We start from the raw sequence: 24208 nt of genomic DNA on the forward strand, positions 1-24208 counted from the left end.
CTGTACAGCAAACATCGTCCCCAAATGTCTGTTTTTCTAAAAAATCACGCTGGAGGTTGCATTTTATGTAATAACCTCCTGAAATGAGTTTTCACACTTTAAAATGGCATTTAACGCTCATTGAAGTTTTAAGAAACTTTCTTACACTTAAAACAAAAGAGACCCCAAATGCCTGTGTTTTGAGCAAGATGGCATTTTGATACACAGCCGACCCCAAATGACTGTAAAACCACCTATGTGTGTGTGTGTGTGTGTGTGTGTGTGTGTGTGTGTGTGCGTGTATTTGAATGTGCGTGTTTGTATGTGTGTGTGTGTGTGTGTGTGTGTGTGTGTGTGTGTGTGTGTGTGTGTGTGCGTGTGTGTATGTATGTATGTGTGTGTGTGTGCGTGTATGTGTGTGTGTGTGTGTGTGTGTGTGTGTGTATGTGTGTGTGTGTGTGCGAGTACGTGTTTTGCAATTTGCTAAAATGCCATTTGAGATTATTCTTTGTTTATTGCCTTGGTAACACATTTTCTATTTCACAGCAGATGGGGAATCGTCTTTAAATGTTTACAAACAAAATGTGACACTCAATTCCCCTGTCACCGCTGAAGATTTTCAACCGACTATCCATTAGATTTTGCAACGCCATTTGACGTTTCTAGCCAGGCGTGATTTATTACAAACCACAATCGAAATTTCAATTAATTTTAATGTTTCTCATCGCCTGCTTTCTTGCATAGATTCTTTTAAATTAATGTTCCTATTTTTTTGCAACATTAAAAGTGTTTTTCACTCCTCAATTTACGTGTAGTGCGTCTATGGAATTATGTGATGTCAGACACTGACGGATCTAATTACGTAATCTGTATGGCGTCACTGAGGGTAAAACGCGTTGTCGGCGACACCACACATGTTGACTCCTCTCCTGAGCCAGATGTATCCCTTGTTTCCCCAGCTCGCACCTGCAAATGAACGCATGGATGAATGAATGAATGGTTGGTTGGCTGAACGAATAAAAACCTTGAAACATTCCATCAATTTCACATACTTATGCCGTTTGTATAGATCGCCTTTACCTTGAGTTTTGACCCATACCAACAGATCCTGACCATGCTGGTCACAAATTGCACAAGACCCTAAACCGTTCCTCCGATTTTCATTTATTAATTAAATTGAATTTTTAAATGGGTGTGGAAGAACTGCTCATAATTAACATGGCACTCCGGCCCTGTTCTTTTTTTCGTCACACCCAAAACCGTTATTTGTTTTGGGAGATGCAGCATTATACAGGACGGAGGGACGCACATTTTGGAGAGCCCTAGTAAACCAGTCTGATGAAAGCAATAGTTTGAAATCTTACCCCATGAGTTTTTTAAGATCCAGTAGGGCTTCCCTTGGGCGTCCTGGCCGTATCCCACCAGCTGCAGAGCGTGGTCAAGCGTGTGGCCACACCTGCTGTCCTCATACACTCCGGCCTGGTAGAACTGGAAGCTGGACTCGCTCGCGTCAATATACACCACCAGAGGGCGTTCGAGAACCGCTGTCAACATCCGGGTCTCGTCCCCTTTGGGGATGTGCGCTGTTACTTTGGCGTCCTGATACAAAAATACGAGATTTTTTTAAAATTTTGCTTTTGTTTTTCGCGACGGTTATTGTTTCTTTTCTATCTAGAACTTAATAGACAAACAAACTCAAAGGCCTGTAGGACAGCGAGTAAGCATCATAATCTATCTATCGAGTTTGAATCTGATACTGCGTGTATCACTCATTGTTCACTTTGACGTAATCGGCGTTTTTACATCTCGTATCATTTTGGAGGCACATAATTATTCCTTCTCGTAAAAAGAGTTCGTCTCACCGTCTAAGATTTGACAAGGTTTTCACGTGGGATAAGACCCTCCCTCCACTTGGTCACATACCAAACATTGAGAGCATGGGTGACCTCAGTGCACACTAAAAAAAAATATATATATATAAAATAAAAACACGAATCAATGTAGTAAATGTAACAAGGAACGTTTTAAGAAAATAATAAACAGCATGGATGCTGTCTGTGAACAGTGGGAATTGTTCGAAGAATTATTTTCTTAAAACGTGGTCTCATAATTATATTCCATGTCAAAGCCCGGCCAGATCTGAGTTGGTGAGACGAACTGTTTTCACGAGAAGGAGTCTGCCTTTAAGGGAATACACCTCTTCTACATTGCATACAAACCGCGACAGAGTTGTATCCAAACATGGTATGTTCATAACTTGACAGAGTTGTATCCAAACATGGTATGTTCATAACTTGACAGAGTTGTATCCAAACATGGTATGTTCATAACTTGACAGAGTTGTATCCAAACATGGTATGTTCATAACTTCTTTTAAACATAAGTTTATTTTAACAAAGGTTACAATCATGACATGTATACAACGTTCACAGAAACAGCAACAAGCTAGAAGCTTGTAGTGGTGTTCCTGCATGACAGTACAACATAAGGCGGTAACGGCTGAACAATTTGTCTCAATAAACCAAATATATTAATAACGTAATACACGTTGCATAATAATTATAAAGAAAGACAGTAAAAGGAACAAAGGAGGGAAAGAAGATGAATAAAAGAAGAGGGATGGGTAGGAGATGTGCAGAAGTTAAAGTTGTTGTCCGGCTTGTAGAGCATTTATTCTGGTTTGCCCAAAGCGGCCTGAACGTTCAATGAACGAGTGTACGGTGAAAAAAATGTTCCTGTACAAATCTAAAGAATACTGTCTGTCTCCGTTTAAAAGGTGGGGGAGGTGAATTATGTGTGCATAACTTTACAGAGTTGTATCCAATCATTCAATGTTCATACCTTGCCGAGCAAAGCCAAATCAGTGGTTATACGTACGTTAGCCACAGCCTGACACGAGGCATTCATGCACGCTGCAGTTCTGCTAGACGGGGGATAACTCTGCTCAGAGCAAAGTCCACCATGTCTGGAGATGCATTCGTAGATGTCAGGTTCCAGCATGCCTTGCGGCGAAGAACAGCACCCAACAACTTCCGCCACACTGAGAGGCACCAGCTGTCCTGTGTTTATAGCGTGAAGACTCTCCAGGTCCTCTGTGGTGACAAAGAATATATATTAATGACTGTGCAATAAGCTATTAATATTCTGTAGCTTAAAATTTCCTAAGACAATTATGCTGAAAGATAGAGTAACGCCGGAACCGCCATGCCGAGAAAAGAGAAAGAGAAATAGATAGGGGGGAAGGGTTCAGGGAATTGAATTGAATTGAATTCACATTTATTTTTCCCATTCAAACACAAACCCATTTCAAAAAGGCAACAGAGGCTCAGATAGAGAGAGAGAGAGAGAGAGAGAGAGAGAGAGAGAGAGAGAGAGAGAGAGAGAGAGAGAGAGAGAGAGAGAGAGAGAGAGAGAGAGAGAGAGAGAGAGAGAGAGAGAGAGAGAGACAATGACAATGACAAATCTTTATTTTTCGAGGGTGACAAGAATAAGCATAGATATGGTTTTTTGCATCTGGCCCTCGCCCTAAAGAGGGACTAAACTATTTTACTATAACTAGAGAGAGAGAGAGAGAGAGAGAGAGAGAGAGAGAGAGAGAGAGAGAGAGAGAGAGAGAGAGAGAGAGAGAGAGAGAGAGAGAGAGAGAGAACGATAGAGTGAGAAAGAGAGAGAGGGCGATAGAGAGAGAGACAGAGAGAGAGAGAGAGAGACAGAGAGAGAGAAATGGAGAGAGAGAGAGAGGGAGTGAGAGCTAGGGAGAGAACGATAGAGTGAGAGAGAGAGGGCGAAAGAGAGAGAGAGAGAGAGAGATAGATAGAGAGAGAGAGAGAGAGAGAGAGAGAGAGAGAGAGAGAGAGAGAGAGAGAGAGAGAGAGAGACTCAGACTCAGACTCAGACTCAGAACGTTATTACAAAAGGATAAAGGTTTTAGGCAAAGCCTATTCTTCCAACCTGTCCTTTATACAACACATAAAGACAGACGCACATAATAAAAATCATCAATCATATAAAATACAGAAATACATTGTATGAAATGCAACACAATGTGCATTTAAGGAATTACATAAGGAGCACTCAAAAATTACAAAATTAACTTGACATATTCATACATTCATTTGGGAATAAAGTTGCTCCGATCAGCTACACATCCGTTAACACTAGTACAAAATGTTTAACAAAATAACAATCGAACAAGACATTTCATTCACTAATGATGTCATTGTGTGAACGTGACTGTCTCTTAAACATTTTCACTGAAGTTGCATTTCTTATCTGTTGGGGGAAGGAGTTCCAGAGAAACGCTCCCGAGAAGGCTAAGCTCGATTTGTAGAGGTCTATGCGAGGTATAGGAGGGATGATTTTTTGGGACCCATATCTTTTTGTGGCATGTTTGAAATGTGATTGCAAATATTTAGGACAGTTGTCATTTAGAATTGTATACATGAACACAGCCTTGTTTAACGTCAACTGATCTTTCAAGGGGAGGAAATTCAGGAGCTTTAGTTTATCATCCGTGGACCTATTCAAATCATGCAGAATAAGTTTTGCAGCTCGGCGATGCAGAGAATTGTTTCTTTTTAAATGAACATCACTGCAGTTATCCCAAAGTGTCGATGCGAAGTTTATATGAGGCATTATGTGGGCGTGATATAACATTTTGAGTGCTTCAGAATCTGCGTAATGCCCTAATTTTGATAACAGGTACAAATTCGTTGATACTATGTTGCAGATATTACTCAAATGAGTTTTCCATTTCAACTCTTGATCAATGGTAACACCCAATAATCTATGTTCCCTAACTTGCTGCACTTGAGTTGAACCAACTGGCAGTTGTATTTGTAAAGGACTTAATTGGTGTTTTTGTATCGTGGTTATCACCATACTCTTTGTTTTAATCGGATGAATGATCATTGCATTAGAAACGCACCACTCAGTGATTTCATCCACACTTGTTTGAAGAGAAGAGTTGACGGATTCCAAAGATTTTTGACTGGTGTGAACAGAAGAGTCATCCGCGAAGAACTCACATCTAACTTTTTCATCGGACACATGAAGGGGTAAATCATTTATATAAATACAGAACAAGATAGGTCCTAATACAGACCCTTGAGGGACACCACTCCTGACAAACTCGTTTGACGAAGTTTTACAGTTAATGGATACTGTTTCCGTTTTGAAAGATACGATTCATAAAAGGCACAGGCTGAGTCGTCTTATAGCACTTTAAATTTTGTCAGTAGAAGTGAGTGATCTACTAGGTCAAAGGCTTTCTTAAAGTGCAAAAACAACGCTCCCGTTATTTCTGCTTTGTTTATTGCTGACAGCCAAGTCTCGCATACAGAGCTTAAGGCGGTGTGGCAGGAATGCTTAGAGCGGAATCCAGACTGAAAAGGATGAAACAGATTCATTTGTTTCGTATATGCCAGTAGGTGTTTTTGTATGTGCTTTTCTAAGGGCTTAGATAGAACAGGTAAGAGAGAAATAGGTCTAAAGTTGTTTGGGTCTGTAAGATCCTTATTTTTTGGAAGTGGTAATACCTTTGCACACTTTAAAATAGAAGGGAACACGTTTTGTTGTATGCTTAGGTTATAAACTGGACCCATTGACTTCTTATTCGCCATTTGTTCTACCAGTTTTCCTACCTCGTGCACTGAGATTGGAGGAATAGAAAACGTGTCAGTTTGAGTCAATTTTTGTCCACAGAATGTTTTTAATTTTTCAAAACAATCATCCGTATCAAGGGAATCATTCTGATTGAGACAAGATTTCTAGGTTGTCTGCTAGCGAAATGAAGTGTTTGTTAATATCATTTGGAGATATTTGTGAATGAGAATTGGTTGATCCCTTCCTAGATTTATCAAGAATTTCATTCACTGCTCGCCAGATTGTAGCTGTATCCTTTTTTACAGAAATCAGTTTATTAAAATATTCTGCCTTTGCTTGTCTCACTGTGTCCAAAACTTTATTTTTTTGCAGTTTATACTCTGTTTTCATGTTGCGCTCTTTAAAATAATCACGCATCGCCATAGCCTCGATAATGTCTGAGGTTAACCAAGGGGGGAGCTGGGGATGTTTCACTCTATGCTGACGTAGTGGTGCGTGTTTATCAATTATTGAACACAAAATATGGTGAAAAATATTGCAAGCGCCCTCTGCGTCACTGCAATTGAATACGCTATAAAATGGGGCTTGGTTAAGGTCAAAGAAAAAGGCAGATTCATCAAAATACTTGAAACTTCTGTATTCGATTGTTGTGTGGCCTTTATGACGTGATTTTGGCAATCTAAGAGAAATCGAGCAAAAAACAGAATGATGGTCACTAAAACTGGAATGCACTACTTGCGCATTTGCAACGATATTCTTACTATCAGTGTAAATATGATCAATCAGGGTTGATGAAGTATTTGTTTCTTTTGTAGGGGTTTTAACCAGCTGATGAAGACCAAACAGAGCAGTGTTTGAGAGAGAGAGAGACTGAAATAGTGCAGCGTTTTTTTGAGCCTGAGTCTGTAATGGACAGTAAACGGTAAGTAGCAAAACCAAATGCAAAACAAAACCAACCAACACTCCACAAATAATAAAAATGCACACACGCACTCTCACAACAACCACGGGCACCGTGAGACCACCAGAACTATCACCACCAACAACTCAAAACCATATGATATCAAACTAAAACAACAAGAAAACAAACAAACGAACGAACAAAGGAACAATCAAATAAACAAAAACAACAAACAATCACAGGAGTGAGAAGAATGTTTCACCTGTGACGGCAAAGGCATCGGATTTCCCTATCATCCCCTGATTGCGGACAGGGGAGACAACTCCTCTCTTGGTCCAGTCAAAGCTGGCAGGGGGCGCTCGCGGCAAAAAGTTATTGTTCACTTCCGGCGCGTAACGAAGTGGACTCGACTGCGGCTGATGTGGCTCTGCTGTAGACTCCTGTTTAAAAATTGAAGGTAAAATGAATGCCATGTTTCATTTAAAGGCACAGTAAGCCTCCCGTATACCATCACAGAGCTCCCCGAGCGTCTACATACAGTACAAGCATACTTCCATTCGAACGCTTACCGAACGGGAACATCCTGGCTGCTTTCTGTCGAGCGTGAGAAATGTTCAAAGAATTTATTTTCGTGGACTTGCTCCTCTACAACAATGGCGCCTCGTTTTGGTGCTGGACGGCTGTTATGAATATTCAATACCGGAAATCACGCCCGGACAGTAAGCCTCCCGTAAACCATCACAGGTACTGTCAGACTTTTACACACAGTACAAACACCCATCCATTTGAACGCTCACCAAACGGGCACATCCTAGGTGCCCTACGTAAAGAGCGATCAATTTTTAAAGAATTAATTTTGCAGATTGTCTCGAACACTTTTTGGACCCATCCTGAACTCAGGTCAAAAATGAGTTACTTCCCTTCGGGTCTCATTCTATCGATGTAAACTGGCGATAGCCGTGGATCGATGATTATCAGAATGTTTTTGGACCGTGGTGCGTTTTTGCGCTAGACCTAACTTTTAAAATCTAAATAATAAATTGACAGCTTGTTACACAAACATTCTTTAATCATAAAAGAATTCTTTTTTTTATCAAGACAAGATCAGTACAATTCGAAGTTGTGAAAGTTTGAAAAAAGAAAAGCCCGGAAGCAGGGTCACGCAAGGGTCGTAGCAGACGACGGTTTATGCATATCGCCGTTCCTCTCAACAGTCAAAAGCCATCGCTAGAGTTCTTGTGAACCACAGCCGTTTGTTTCGTGCATAAAAACGTGCTATTGTAGATAAGCTCACATCGAGTCGCATTCAAATGACTAACTGACGACTACATTGTGAAAAAGGGAAACTGGATCACACGGGTTCACGATGGCTCAGGGGTAAGATAAACCACGCAAAAATAAATTCTTTGAAAATTGTTCGCTCTTTACGGAGGGCACCTAGGATGTTCTCAATCGGTGAGTGTTTAAATGAAAGGGTGTTTGTACTGTGTGTAAAAGCCTGACCGTATCTGTGATGGTTTACGGGAGGCTTACTGTGCCTTTAAATCCGAGAGGCTCTGTACTCGCATTTATAACTAAAGTCCTTGATAAGCACAAAGGCAGAAGATACTCAGTTTAGTAACTTCCTCAAAGTAATGAACACATTTATTCGTATGGTACGTTCAGAATCTTTCAGAGGCTCAATCACTAAGTTATGTTGTATTTTATGTGTTACATTGATTCCATTTAAATAAGGACTGGTTGTGGAGTAGAAAAGTGCAAACACAGTTTTCATTAAGATGCTTTATTTAAGCTATTTTTTTAAATAAGTCTGTTTGGGAATGGACTTGCTTTTGACTTTTAAGTTTATGGACATGATTTTCGATATATTACGGATTTACACGCACTCAAGGCATGACACACTGAGCGTGATTTACACACAAAAATTGTCGAGCTCTCAAACCTTTAGATTCTCGATTTGTAAGATAAAATAAGATAAGGTAAGAAAATGTAATTTTCATTTTACATACACATGGACATTTGTCTTTTGGCACCACATCGCATTTCTAATAAGACAAACACACGATCGTCAAGCATGATTGGACACAAGTACACTACTAAGATAAACCTATCACATGAGCATTTAAACAATGAGATAAAAAAAAAAAAGATATTGCACGCCAGCTTACGACCAAGATCCTTTATAGATTCACACTTTCGTTTCATGCAGGCTCAAATTCATTCCTCCAAAACTCGTAGGCTACGAGTAAGTAATTTCGATCATTAAAGAGACATAATTCGTTCGCAAATCTACTACTACCGTTCTGTCAGGTAATGCTTTTTCCAGCCAAAAACAACGTTTACACAACTTTTCCAGCAGTTAAACAGTTAATATGTTAGCATCATTATCCCTTCAAGATCTCACCTACCTGATCACCAAATTCATTCATTTCGAGGGTGAAGCTGACGTCAGAACGACTGTTGTGTGATTGGATGAAGTCCATGTTACGTAACCATAGCGCATGCGCCCTGGTTTCTTCCTGCACGCTGCTGTAGACTTTACCGTGTTTCTCCTTCCATGCCAGCCATTCTTCTTCCACTACTTCCCCCATGCATACGAGGGTTGCAGATATGAGTAAGGCAGCGACCAAATTAGCCCTCATCCTTCAGTCGGTATGATGATTCTGTAAGAACAGTATGAGTTGTGGAGGAATACATTTTAGCCTGCATGAAACGAAAGTGTACATCAATAAAGGGTCTTAGTCGTAAGCTCGCGTGCAATATCTTGGTTTCTTTACTTCTCTTTTAGTTATCAGTGTTTGTGGTCATATATATCATGTGTCCGGGGGTTAGGGTTAGGGTTGCTGTTTTCTTATGTTTTTGTTTTGCAGACGCAGACAGACAGACAGACAGACAGACAGACAGACAGACAGACACACATACAGACACACACACACACACACACGCACTGCACGCACGCACGCACGCACGCACGCACACATGCACACACATACAAACACATAAGTACGCCCGCGAACACGCCAGCACACACACACCCACACACACACGCACGCGCGCACACACACACACACACACACACACACACACACACACACACACACACACACACACACACACACACACACACACACACACAGAACAAAGCACACACGCAGAAAAGGCAAGCCTGCCTGAATCGCAGGAGAAGCAATGCCAGGTGTGACCACAATAAGTTTTCACAATAACTTTAGTTCAGTGAGTTTACTTATCAGCGGCGACAAGCACATGCGCCTGTTCTGCCCGCACATAATATCTGTTGTATCAAGAGAAGCGAAAAGAAGCCAGTGTGGGAAGGCAAAACAAATCGATGATTCATTGTTATTTCTTATAGCCTTACCTTATATAAATCAGCTCAGTTAATTCTCTTGAAAGGAGTCGTGTAAACCGACAGTCGAAAACCAAGACAGTGCAGCAAACTGAACCTGATTTTTGTGTCTGTTTTTGTTTCAGCTGATTCTGACCAGTCCCGTACGCAGATCACGAAGGATATACTTCTCGGTTTTGATCACGACCTAAACAAGACAACACGGGGGTTATGTGCAAGAAAATAATCATACGGGCGGAACCAAAGCACTGCGTCGGATTGGTTGAAATATCAAACAAGTCTCAATTTCAACCAATCCAATCCGATATCAAGCCCTTTGTTCCCGGCCAGTTGGACTTTTTCTTGCGGTAAACACCCCAGGAAGCAAAACGTAACTGTGTTAAGGGTTTCTCTAGATTATCTGTTATCAGCTCTTCCGCATGTTATCTTACTTTTTAAATAAATAGCGGTTAAATTACTTCCTCCTGTTCAGACAGCTAATACACACACACGCACGAAAGCACGCACGCACACACGAACACACACACATTCACAAAATACACACACGCACAGACACAGACACATACGCGTGACAGAAACATAGATAACTAGACACATACATACAGACAGACACACACACACACACACACACACACACACACACACACACACACACACACACACACACACACACACCGTGGCACACACACGGCGCAGCAAAACCTACCCTGTTGCGATGTAACGGCTGGACTCTTCTGTAGGCAACCTACCTGATCACCAACGAGTTTAGGCCAAGAAAAATTAGAGATAATACAAGCGTTTAGATACCACAGCATGTGATAATCATATGACGAAGCGTACGCTCCGTGTGACAGACGAAATTTAGACCGTGGTATTAGCTTACATCGTAAAGACGGGCTAAGTGGCGTAGTGGATAAGACATCGGCCTCTTAATCGGAAGGTCGTGAGTTCAAATCCCGGCCGCGGCCGCCTGGATGGTTGAGGGTGGAGATTTTTCAGATCTCCCAGGTCAACTTATGAGCAGGCCTGCTATTGCCTTATCCACCTTCCGAGTGTGTACACGCAAGCACAAGACCAAGTACGCACGGAACAGATCCTGTAATCCATGTCAGAGTTCGATAGGTTATAGAAATACGAAAATACCCAGCATGCTTCCCTCGAAAGCGCCGTGTGGCTGCCTAAATGGCGGGGTAAAAACGGTCATACACGTACTGAAAAGCCGTTGGAGCTTCAGCCCATGAACGAAACAAACAAACACGTGGTTTTGTGTTGATGGTGGTAATAGCATAAGGCTTACCTAACCTGAGTCATGTGGCTATGCTATATAAAAAAAATATAAAAAAATAAAAAATCCCTGCGCTTAGAACTGTACCCACGGAATACGCGCGATATAGGCCTAAGCCTTACATTGATTGATCGATTGATATATGAAATAAGACTCAGTTAGAAGACGTGTGTTTTGATTGTTCCGTGTCCACAGTCGGCACTACATTTCTAGTGTTTACTAGGTTGTTTTGTGCCCGATTACGTGCAGACAGACAGCTACAGATATTAGACCAGGATAAACACACACACACACACACACACACACACACACGCGCGCTCACACACACACACACACACATACACACACGCGCACACACACACACACACTCACACACACGCGCGCGCTCACACACACTAACACACTCACACACATACACACACACACATACACACACACACACACACGCGCGCGCTCACCGACACACACACACACACATACACACACACACACACACACACACACACACACACACACACACACACACGCGCGCGCTCACACACACAAACACACACACACACATACATACACACAAACACACATCGTACACACACACACACCGTACACACACACACACACACACTTGACACACACACACATACACACTAACTCACACACACACAAACAGAGGAAAATACAGATACACAGTCACATACCTGGACAACACTAACACCTGAGAGACACAGACCCCTGCCCCTTCCCGGGCACACCGTGACACCCACCAGCAAAAATTCAAAGACGCCCACCGTAGACACGCAATCTAGCCATAGCAAGTCTCGCTGAGGTGCACAAGCCAATGATATTTTTTTGTTATGTTGACTTACTTTGTTATATCAGCGAAGCATTCAATGGTAAGAGTGTAACCTAACAAAACCAGCAACATGCACCTGGTTTTTATTGCCTGTCTGCCACACAAATCTTTTACAATGCTTTTGCAACACATATTTTCTCCGCTTTTTATTAACCACCCAAAAGGAGACACTGCCGTTGGTTGGGAAGTCGCAAGCGAATGAATGATCCAACTAGTGTTTATTATAATAAAACTAGTGTTGACCAGTGAAGTGAGCGATACCTACCGCCTGTGGTTGCACCAAAGATATTTGCCTTTGGTTTCACTATATGACACCCCACACTCCAGGGTTCAAGGGAGAAAACTGCTGTGCAAAAGCACAGTCCAGTGGAGTTCCTTCCCTTGCGTATTTTCAGTAAAAGCGGGGATTCCCCTCTGGCTCTGATCCTGCAATCACCATTACGTAAGTGGCATTTTGGTGGAGACTATGAGATCGTATTGCTTTTGAACATGGGGATTTTGTGGGTAATTATGTGACTCTCAAGTTGTTGCATACGCACATCTCTAATTCAAACCGCTAGCCAAGAACGTGTGTTTCATGTCGGAGCGAAGGCATTTCAGCAAGGCGAGCTATATCAGTGTGTGACAAGTTCACACGGAAGTGGAATGTTGTGTCAAAATTCATTTCAAAAAGCCTATAATCTCCAAGCAAAGTTAGTGTCATATACCTGTGGGCTGAGCTGATAACTAATACAAACACTTGCATTTGTTTTATCATTCCCATGCACAGAAAAATGAGGAAATGAAAGGCAGAAGACTGGAATTACTGGAAAAGAGTGGAAAGCAATTCTGTGTGGCTTGATCAACTTTTTTTTTAAACTATTTAAATTGCAGAGTGAACAATGGAGAAAGATTCTGGCGAATCTACAGATCAGCCCGCTGAAATCACGAAACGTATGTATGTTGGAAAAGTCAGAGAAAATATTGGATATCATTAATTTACTCTTAGTCTTACACTGTTAATTCTGTTGTTTTGTGCCTTTTGCAACTTTTACAAATCTGACTGCCATGCAGCAACCCATTACGGCTTTAAAACTTGAAATCATTTATGATGTGAATAAGCTTTAAAATTGGTGTCTTGTTAAGTCTTAATTCTGATTTCAAATTTTCAGCAAAATGGGTTTGGGGAATCTGACAGTTTGATGGGTGCATGAGATGCAATTAGAGTTTCTGAGCCATTTTCTTAGTTGCAGGTAGAATCAGCCTTTGCATGTGTGCTCACACACACATCTATGCACATGGAATTACCTGCTTGCACATGTGTACATGTGTGTGTGTGTGTGTGTGTGTGTGTGTGTGTGTGTGTGTGTGTGTGTGTGTGTGTGTGTGTGTGTGTGTGTGTGTGTGTGTTCCTAGCAATAACAATAACACGTAATGTGTGTGTCTATGCTGTACAGTAGAGTGTGATGTAGTAGAGTCTAATTATTTCTCTGTGTCTTTGCAATGTTCAAAGTATACTCACTGATAATCTTTCTGCTTGATTCTCAGATGTCTTCACCAACCTGGAAAAATTTCTTCTGGCCATCCATGCCAGATTTCTAGAGATTGTAGACCCCATTGAGTCAGGGCTGATCGACATTCTGCGACAGGACAATGTTCTGGGCTGTGACGAGGAAGAGGAAATTAGAGCTGAGGCAACGAGGATAAACAAAGCCAGAAAATGCTGGAACATTCTACAAGCGGTGCAGCCTGCAGTGTTCCAGCGTCACTGTTTTCCAGCCCTGAACAATCGCTTTCCACATGTTCTCCAGGAGGCGGTATTCTGCTGGGATAGAGCACGGGATGCTGCCAAGTTGTGTCTGCGCCATGTGATAAAGAAGACTTGCCTGCGTCGATTTGCTGACGTCTTTGTAATGACGGGGGCGTGCTCGCATGATGAGTATTGGTAAGCTGTGTAATTCATGACAATGTGAAAATGTATATACCATTATGTTTGGGGATGCAGTTTAAGACTTCTCCTTTTTTAAGACCTTGGATTATCAGATTTTCTGTTCATAAATCTGTAAATGTACCCCCATTTTAAGACTTTGTACTTTTTAATACAGTGATGTACATTTTAGTCGGTCTCCGGTCTCTGACCGATCCAATTTCCCCAGGACCTATAGCTTTAACCCCAGCAGGACACAGGTCCGATTAACCTACAGAAGAAGTGGTCAAGGGTCCGATCGTTTTTGACAATGAAGCGGACATGCGGACTGTTCAATTTTCAAGAGGAAAGCTTGTTTCGGTTTTGCCAAGCGAAAGTAAACACTGCGTGAGGAAAGCTGGTTTCGGTTTTGCCAAGCGAAAGTATGCACTGCGTGTGACCAGTTTGTTGAGTGAACGAGGCACCATATGGGATCTGATTCTTTGAATTAATTTATCCTCAAGTTGGATCAAGAAGAAAAAAAGAAAACCGAACCCATATGGTGCCTCGAGTGCATTCATTGGCTCAGCAATAAATCGTTGAGAGAGGATTCAGTGCACAGAACTTGGTGTGCACGGCTCGAAGAAACCGATTGTGTGTCAAAACCCAGGACATGATCCTGAAAGCAAAACTTGAGGGACCCGCAGAACGGTCAGATGCCTACCTGAAAAACATTGTCGACAGATGGGCAGTGAAAAAAACCCGACAACTGTTCAAATAACTTTGAAATGTGATTCAATCCTTTGAGTATCTAGTCATGACAGTCGCGGAAGGTGGAATAATTTAAACTGAAAAATCTTTTTAAATGCGGTTTTACGAGTCGTGTTTTTGTCCTATTGAAATTGCAATCTCAGGACACTGTGTCCTATTGATTTTCAGTCTTCAGGACAATTGTCCTAAAGGCTGCTAGAAAAATGTACATCACTGTAATACCTAATTTTCTCAGATTATTGAAGGTTTTCAAGGGGGATTCCAATGTAGAGGATTCAGGGACTTAAATGTGTCTTTGCGTTTCACTTGTGTTTTTGTTTTCTTGTACATGTATGTATTTTGTATCTTCGATTATAAAGGCATTGTCAAGACATATGTCAAACACACGCTCAGAACAATGTAATCCTGCAAAAGTTGTGAATGGTAGAGCAGGCAAGCAGGCCTTGACATTAACTTTTCTGACAACTTGCCCTGTCGGGCAAGTACACATCAAAACTACTTGCCCCATTTTTTTTTTACTTGCCACAATAAACTAAATAGAGAATGAGATATAAAACAATAAAACGGAGTAACGCAAACAGTAACACACTGACTCTTTTGCTCAAAGATGTTTTGCAAGCATTTCTTTCTTTCAACAAGTGAAGGTATTTATTTATTATCATTGCTTAACGACTACGTTGGTCTTCTTGCTCTCTCTCCCTCTTCCCACCACCTTTGAACAGCAAGAGCTGAGTTGTAGCCATCAGGTTCTGGCCCTTCAATGCTCAAGTACATGAGCATGGACAGAGTCTCTGTGTTCAGGCTTGAACGCCAGTCACTCATAACACGTTTCATGCACAAGAAACCTCTCTCACAGCTAGCGGTGGACATGGGCAACGTTAAAATCCTTACCTTGCAGAACATCAGACACTTTTCGTGGTCGTATTTTACCCACGGGAATTCCGTAAGCCAAGATGAGAGGAATTTCCGGTCACGACAGGCCTCGAATGCCTTCTTCTGGGATTTTCGTTTCGAATCATCGTCTGTGTCATCTACACGGCGCTTTGAAGTTGTTAAAAAGGAAAACATCGACGACTGCGAAGCCATTTTGAACTGTGCTTCTCAGTTTTCAGATTTTCACTGATATATTGTCACTTGCCCCGTCGGGCAGCTGGTCATAAGGTTTACTTGCCCGACAGGTTCAAACGCTTGCCCCGGGCTGTCGGGCATTCGTTATTGTCGAGCCCTGGCAAGGCGAGCTGAGTTTAGACCAGAGGTGTGCCCTGTTTGGTAAGGGTACATCGTTTTTACGGTAGGAACAGCTGCACCACAACATTTAACAAAAACAACAAAAGTCTTTAGTTTTGACCTAAGAAAACAAAACGCAAAACACACGAAAAAAACACTGATTTCATAATTGAATCAATGATGTCCGGTAAAACAGTTCAATGGATATAAACTAAGTATTTTCGTTGTTGTACATTTCAGTACTGTGACCGAAGGCTGCCCAGACAGGACCAAATGGGACTTGGTTTTCCGTTTGTGTGCAAAAAATGGGGAAAACGCTGAATTTGTCCAGCAGGTGAAAACAAAGCTGATGAGTTTCCAGGTGGAGATACCTGACAATTTCCACACCTCACTGTCCACTGGCTTCCCCTGTGAATGCACGGCTGCAGCCAATGCAAGCCAAAAAAAGAAGGTATGTGCAGAAAAGAGAAAAAGAAAAGAAAAAGAGAGAGAGAGAAAAGGGAGTGCAACACTTAGACAGTTCCTTATGCTGTTACTAGCTACCCCCCACACCTTCCACACACACACACACACACACACACACACACACACACACACATACACACACACACACATACACACACCCACACACACACATACACACACACACCCACACACACACACACACACACATACACACACACACACATACACACACACACACACACACATACACACACACATACACACACACATACACACACACACATACACACACACACACACACACACACACACACACATACATACATACACACACGCAAAAACACATACACGCACACACACACACACACACACACACACACACACACACACACACACACACACACACACACACACACACACACACACACACACACGCACACACTCTCTCTCTCTCTCTCAGTTTCTCTCTATCATGTGCTCATGCACACAAACACATACATGTACATAAATACACGTGCACACTTACTTTCTCTCTCTGTCCCTCTACCTTCCTCCTCTCTGTCGTGTGTTTGTTTGCTCGTTGATGCAAAATAGTGAGCTAAGCATGCTTGTGTGCGCAGTCTGTTTTTGACTCCCATGAGTAATCGGTGAGTCTTAGTACTGAGCATGCAGTGTCCGTCTGTATGGATGGCCGGCAGGTGTGAATGTAGATGTTTTGAATGGCAGTATCTTTTCTTATTCCCCCCTCTGCTTCTTTACCTCTGTAAACTTGTAGGGGTAGTTATTTTTCGATAATGACCCAGCAACCAAACAAATAACGACCCAGCAACAGCCTGAATCCTCGATAGTGCAATGGGTTGAGAGGTTGTTCTGTTTCGGAACTACTTTTTGCGACTGAAAAGTTCCGAACGCTCTAATGTACGAAGTATACATCTCTGGAGCAAACAATACAAACATACCGCATTTAAATTAACAACTACAGGCCTGAACACATGAATCTCCATATAAAATCCATGAGTTCGGTTGTTTTCTGAATCTCATCTGCCGTGTTCAAGCCGTTCATCACAAGCAATTTCCCAAGGCAAGTAACTCATACTTTGTCTAGCGACAAGAGTAGTTCCCCTTCTTTTCACTCAGTTCCTTCGACAACAGACTGCAATCCGACGGTCAGTTTTCAACAATATTTCATTTAATAAACAGATCACACGCAACCAAATGCACACATCTCATCAATTTAAACAACATAAAGGGGTTTCATACACTATTTTCCCCAGAAAACTGAACTTCATACAGTTTTTAACGTTGGAACACGGGTGCAAAAGTTCGTCTGCTAGTCCCATTTGACGAAAAAACATTATCCTTAGCGATACCAAAACATATACAGAACACACAATATCTGCCTTTGCCGCCACAGCAGAATAACAGCATATCTGTGTACTTGATTTTAGCCCAAAATAGGAAAACTGACAAGAAGTGTTAACAGAATGGAATGATTTGCACGGAACTATACAACCGCGCATTAATCGATCGCCTGCGCAGGTTGACTGGTTGAGAGAATAGGATTCGTTCAAACTTTCGCAAAAAAACTCCTCTTTTCTTTGAATAACTGAAGAAAGGAGGAATAAAGAGGTTACACACCTCGTCTCAGTGATTATAAAAAATAATGGTCTCAGTTCGCGGTCATGAAAAAGCTCGCTAAAGCTCGCATGTTTCATGATCCGCTAACTTCGACCATTATTTTTAATAATCACTGAGACTCGGCGTGTAACCTCTACGTATTTTGCATTTTATTTCTTATTTGATAATTGTGTATTCATGTGTTGGCTTTTGTGTTTGGGTGCTAGGCTCTGAAATGTTGTACTACCTTTTATATTTGCAGAAGATTGGAAAATCAAAAAAGGCTCGCAGGGTGAAAAGACAACTGGAGAAATGCATACCGATTGATGAGTTCTCCATTTCTGCCATAAAACACATGGTAAGGAAACACATTTGAGTTTTTACATGAATACGCACAACAGAACATGTGAGGGTTGTTTTCAGAAACATATGCGTGTTTCTGTCGCACGGAGCCCCACAAATAAACATGAGAGTAGACACAGAATTTTCTTACATGTTAAAAATCAACACTTATTACAACAAATTCAGACAGAAAGGAAATATTGTTCCTACTCGTTTCCTTGATATGGGTTATTTATGGTGAAAGCGACGGGCGCAGTGGCGTGGTGGTAAGACGGCGGCCTCCTAATCGGGAGGTCGTGAGTTCGAATCCCGGTCGCTGCCGCCTGGTGGGTTAAGAGTGGATATTTTTCCGATCTCCCAGGTCAACTTATGTGCAGACCTGCTAGTGACTTAACCCCCTTCGTGTGTACACGCAAGCACAAGACCAAGTGCGCACGGAAAAGATCCTGTAATCCATGTCGGAGTTCGGTGGGTTATGGTAACACGAAAATACCCAGCATGCCTACTCAACGAAAGCAGAGTGACCTGACTATGCTCTCAGAGTATAGTGTGGGGAACCCAAATGGGCAAACGAGCTCACACGTAACCAGAAACATTCTGGAACGCTGAAGAAGTAGAAGAATGGGGAAAGCTATAAAGTAATACATTACTTGAAGAATTGATCTGACAACGAGCAAAGTTAGTGGCGTCCTAAAATTGACTGCATTTCTGTTTTGCATCAGAACTAAACACTTATATTGATCGAAGTTGTTAAACACGTCGCGAAAAGAGAAATAACTACATTTAGTCAATCTGTCGAACTAACAGAATGACATTGAATGCACTGCATTTTTTCACCAGTGCAAGACCATATAGCGTTGTCAATTCCCCGCGGCATGGAAATCGCTGACACTTTCACAGAAAAATTATACAGAAATTGAAAAGTCATTATAGCGCAGTAGCGATTGCACTTCACAGGAAAGCGCGCTTTTCTCTATTAATTCTTTTTAACTTTCCGAGCTTGTTTTCAATCCAAACATAACATATTTATATGTTTTGGGAATCAGGAAATAATAAAAAATAAGATGAAATTATCTTTGAATCTATTTCTAAAATTTTAATTTCAGTTAGAATGTTCAGATTTTTAATGACCAAACTCATTTATTAATGTTTAAGCTTCTAAGTTGAAATGCAATCCCTTAGTCCGGGCTTTGTCAAAAATTTCTTCACCAAAATGTCAATTAATTTAATTGAAAATTGAGGGTGTGACAGTGCCACTTCAACTTTCAAAAAAGCCGGATATGACCTCATCAAAGACATTTATCAAAAACATGAAGAAAAACAACCCGGGTGATATCCTTTGCAGGAATTATCATGTAAAGTTTCATGAAGATCGGTCCAGTAGTTCTCCCTGAATTGCTCTACATATACACACAGACACACGCACACACAGACACATACCCTCGTCGCGATTCCCCGTCTATGTTAAAACAAGAGGAAGAGGGATAAAGCACTAGCAGGTCTGGGAGACCGGAAAAAATCTTCATCACTGGCACGGCTGGGATTATGACACTTAACCTTTTGCATGGGAAGCCGGCGTTTTATCCACTAATCCATAATTGCGCTCGGCAAGTGTATAATCTAAATGTACGCAAATATGTGTGTTGCAGAAACTTGAACACGATTCAAAGTCAGAGGCATGTGAGTCGTCTTCTGTCTACCCACCGTCATCTGCAGATGATACCAGAGACAAAGGAAATGGCAGTGCAAGTATCAGCAGTGGGACAACTGGACAAACTGTCAAGGCTGAAGTATCGGACCATGAGATGGAGGAAACACAGTTTGAAACTGAAGAACAGAAAGGTAATTATAATACACATAGCACGTGGTGCAGCAGTGTACTAAATTTGAACTGAAAAGCTCCCACAATAGAAGTTTTTTGGGAATAACTCTGTCAGGATTTTTAGCGGTCTGGAGGAGTAAGTTTCCCTCAAAAGTGCAGACAGGTTTCACAACATCCGGAACATTCTGCACGCATCCGACGGGCTGTATCCCGCGATCGTCACGATAAACCAACTCCGATGTGTATGCTATGCGGCGTGCGCTACATATGATACCATTTTCTTTCGAAAATATAATCATCAGAGCCACGGATGGCTTGCTGATCACTGGAAGTGTTTGCTAAGAAAGTGTGTTTTCCTAATACCACATGACCTCCAGCCAAACCCACATGACCTCGATCAAAACACGTTGTGATACGTGCCAGCGATCCTTTCCACAACAAATTCTGAACTCCGATGAACTCACGGACGCTTTTTTCTTTTTAAAGAAAAGGCTATACGCGCCACATGGCATACACATCGGAGTTGGATGTGCGTGCCAATCGCAGGATACAGCCCGTCGGATGCGTGGACAGTGTTCCGGATGTTGTGAAATCTGTCTGCAGTTAATAAGGGAACCTACTCCTCCAGACCGCTGATAATCCTGACAGAGTAATTTTGGAAAATCGTCTATTTGGAAGCTAAAATTATAAATGACAGAACATACAAAACATTTAAGTAGGCCATACAGTATCTGTCACCTTGACTCGCAGCACACGCATTTTCTTTAAATGATTAATTCAGTTATGAAGCTGAATGGGAAGAAGTTCGGTATTTGAGAACTTGCATTCACCACTTTGACAGGCCAATGGACAGACAGACAACAGATGGGTTGTGAAAAAAGAAGCAAAATAACATTTTTGTCCTGATTATCATTCTCAAAATACCAGAATTATAACGCAAATCTGTTTTATGCAAAATGGGCTTACAGTTTATTTTATCGCGCTATCTTTGTTGATAGATTTAGGCCAGCCCAGGGCTTTTCTAGTCTATGTAGCACAGTGTTCAATTTCATTCTTTTAGGCCGATATATTAACTAAATGCTTTGATATCGCTCAATAAGATTCCTTGATATATGGTTTTATTACCAATTCGGTGCCCCATATGGCTTTTTGACCAATCAGGGCGGATTCTAGGTGACCCTCTAAATGTTATAACGTTCAGGCAGGGACCCTTTTTGTTTATCAAGCTAAAAATTAACAAGACACAGTAACAATTTAAATCAACAATATCAGCGTGATTTATTAAAAAACGACGTTAAACACCAAATAAAGAAAGAAAGAAAGAAAGATTTATTCTAAAGAATGACACTTCAAATGCTGTCAGATAATACTCTCTTTATGTAAAAAAATACCAAAAGGCGAGTTTTGTCGATGGGTGCTTTACGGAACAGCAAGGCACCGCCCATCCTCTGAGTGTGCAATGGGACCCGCTCACTTGAAATCTAAATTATATAAGTTCGGAAAAATCAAGTGAAATTGTGTCACTCGCTTTACGTCAAATGTATCTCTTGCGTCATTTCCCATCCATCTGGAGTCGGTTCTAAATCTGTCGCTCTCTGTTCAACAAGAAAAAGCTAAGCAACCGAAACGCATGTTCAACATGGTTTATCTTGTGAGATTGTTGTGTGTCAAACGCATTTGACCTGTGAATATTCATCACGTCAGGTGTGTTACTCTGATTGGCTGACCCAGGTCACGAGAATTCTTTGACTGACAGGCATAATCAGGTAGGAGCGCTCAAGTTCCCATTGCGGCTGTTCCGTCTAATTCGCGGGGTCGCTTCGAAATTTCTTTTGGTCGATTTAAACGGTAATAAAACCGTTATTTCTAATATGCTGACTGTTAGCAAATGATAACAGACATGTCGCACACACGATATCAGCATTCGCCTTAAAGGCTCATGCTTGATATTTTTTTCTCGACATGTCTGTTATCATTTGCTAACAGTCAGCATATTAGAAATAACTTATAATACAGTGATGGCCAAATCTCAAAATTTAAACTCGCCATCCGGGCGAGTAACTTAAAAAAAGTCACTAGCCCGCCATACATTTCGCTGGCCCGGTACATACCACAGTTGCTGCATCTGCAGCGTTTATAACACTTTGAAACTAGATAGTACAACCAGAAATGTTCCATTTGACCAGAATGTTGTATTGGCCAGCCGGGCGAGTTGTCAGGCGGTTACTACTAGCCTGGCGGATTTTTTACTTGCCCCTGGCAATCGGGCGACCGATTTGGCCATCCCTGGTTATATGTTTTCACAAAGAAGCTAACACTTATTCTTTTCCCTATTTCTGTGCAGAAACATACCTTCTAGAAATGGAACAGACGAACAAGGCAGTCACGAAAGCATGTAGTATCAGATCGCTGTCCAGGGAACTTGCAGGAATCAAGGAGGAACTCAGCACACTTAGAGAAAAAGCAAAATCTGAGTCGGAGACCTCAACTAATCGTGCCTTTTTAAATGATGGGAAAATCTACAGACTACACGACAGAGCAAGAAGCATTTATCAGACACTGAAGCAGAACTATGAAGAAGTTTCTGAATTGAAAAGAAAAATTGCAGCCGAAGAATTAACATTTGATTTTGAAATACCTTTTACTCGTAAAAAGGTTTTGCTTGAGAGGCGACATATGTTGGTTAGTGAGGTTACAGAAGCTACCTCATTCCTTCAGCAAGCAGAGTCTTTGTACCCAACAATGTCTATCCCGGAAAAAACAAAACCAGCTACTTGTGTTCCTGTGACAAACATGTTTTCACCAAGTCTCCCATGGGACTTTGATGACGATGATTTCAGGGATATATTCGAAGATGAGAATGATTTGTTTGAAGGACATGAACCTGATGATTTTGATATATATGGTCCTAGCCCAGATATGTCATATGGAGAGGAGGATGATGGTGGAAATGACGACCATCCTGAGGAGGAACATGAACCTGATGATTTTGATATATATGATCCTAGCCCAGATATGTCATATGGAGAGGAGGATGATGGTGGAAATGACGACCATCCTGAAGAGGAACATGAACCTGATGATTTTGATATATATGATCCTAGCCCAGATATGTCATATGGAGAGGAGGATGATGGTGGAAATGACGACCATCCTGAAGAGGAACATGAACCTGATGATTTTGATATATATGATCCTAGCCCAGATATGTCATATGGAGAGGAGGATGATGGTGGAAATGACGACCATCCTGAGGAGGAACATGAACCTGATGATATTGATATATATGATCCTAGCCCAGATATGTCATATGGAGAGGAGGATGATGGTGGAAATGACGACCATCCTGAAGAGGAACATGAACCTGATGATTTTGATATATATGATCCTAGCCCAGATATGTCATATGGAGAGGATGATGATGGTGGAAATGACGACTATCCTGAGGAGGAACATGAACCTGATGAATTTGATAATTTTGATTGAGATGATCATACCTGTGATAAGTCTTATGAAGAGGATGGTTATGATGAAATTGATGGGCATTTTTAGAAAAGCAGTGAGCACTATGTGATGGGAATGAGATATTTCAATCTCCCAGGTACACGTATGTGTAGATCTGCTTGTGCCATATTCATCCCCTTGGCGTGTACACGCAATCACAAGACCAAGTCTGCCATGTGCTGTCAAAACCGAGTAAGTCCATTTTGTTCAAAAATGATATTTTTTGTTCATCAAAAAGAAGGAATCAATGCGCATCTTTTGTGGGAATTACTACGTTTTAGGGTGCTTAATGGTTGGTTGGTTTTTGGGGTTTAATGTCTCTTCAGCAGATGCTAGCTGCTATTCGAGACCGGGGTGCTTAATAAGCAGATATGAACAAGTAAGTCCACAACCAAAACAACTTTTTTAAGTGTGCATGAATGTTTTGACAAAAGCAAGTAAATCCAAGGGGTTCCCAATTTTCGTTTAATGGTAGTATTCTAATTAAATCAAGTTGGCGTTTTAATGAAACAGATCCTGTGATTAGTCAGAATGCCCCAACTCATTAAAAATTACCGGTCATTAAGTATAGGTTACTTGCCGAGTCTCAGTG

The 24208-nt window shown here is 41.5% G+C and overlaps 2 protein-coding genes across 6 annotated transcripts; one reads left to right on the plus strand and one right to left on the minus strand.

The window, feature by feature from the left end:
• Positions 1 to 473: 473 nt before the first annotated feature.
• On the minus strand, positions 474 to 11966 carry LOC138971688 (procathepsin L-like). Of its 5 annotated transcripts, none has more exons than XM_070344462.1 (7): positions 11829 to 11843; positions 9861 to 10035; positions 8893 to 9147; positions 6747 to 6924; positions 2857 to 3071; positions 1344 to 1578; positions 474 to 945 (listed from the first exon to the last, which is right to left on the minus strand). In XM_070344462.1, exons 3-7 carry the CDS (start codon positions 9124 to 9126, stop codon positions 857 to 859), a joined length of 951 nt encoding a protein of 316 aa, XP_070200563.1. In that variant the 5' UTR covers positions 9127 to 9147; positions 9861 to 10035; positions 11829 to 11843; the 3' UTR covers positions 474 to 856. The 5 variants fall into 5 exon arrangements, with proteins under 5 accessions (XP_070200563.1, XP_070200565.1, XP_070200562.1 ...); XM_070344464.1 differs by lacking the exon at positions 11829 to 11843 and adding an exon at positions 10555 to 10689 and having other exon boundaries at positions 9946 to 10035; XM_070344461.1 differs by lacking the exon at positions 11829 to 11843 and adding an exon at positions 10555 to 10689.
• Positions 11967 to 12383: 417 nt separating this feature from the next.
• On the plus strand, positions 12384 to 24186 carry LOC138971687 (uncharacterized). Its single transcript, XM_070344460.1, has 7 exons — positions 12384 to 12425; positions 12857 to 12916; positions 13511 to 13907; positions 16107 to 16317; positions 18211 to 18306; positions 19940 to 20132; positions 22457 to 24186. The coding sequence occupies exons 2-7, from the start codon at positions 12865 to 12867 to the stop codon at positions 23596 to 23598; spliced, it is 2091 nt and encodes a 696-aa protein (XP_070200561.1). The 5' UTR covers positions 12384 to 12425; positions 12857 to 12864; the 3' UTR covers positions 23599 to 24186.
• Positions 24187 to 24208: the final 22 nt, after the last annotated feature.

This window comes from Littorina saxatilis, linkage group LG7 (assembly GCF_037325665.1).
Source record: "Littorina saxatilis isolate snail1 linkage group LG7, US_GU_Lsax_2.0, whole genome shotgun sequence".
NCBI classification, from domain to species: domain Eukaryota; kingdom Metazoa; phylum Mollusca; class Gastropoda; order Littorinimorpha; family Littorinidae; genus Littorina; species Littorina saxatilis.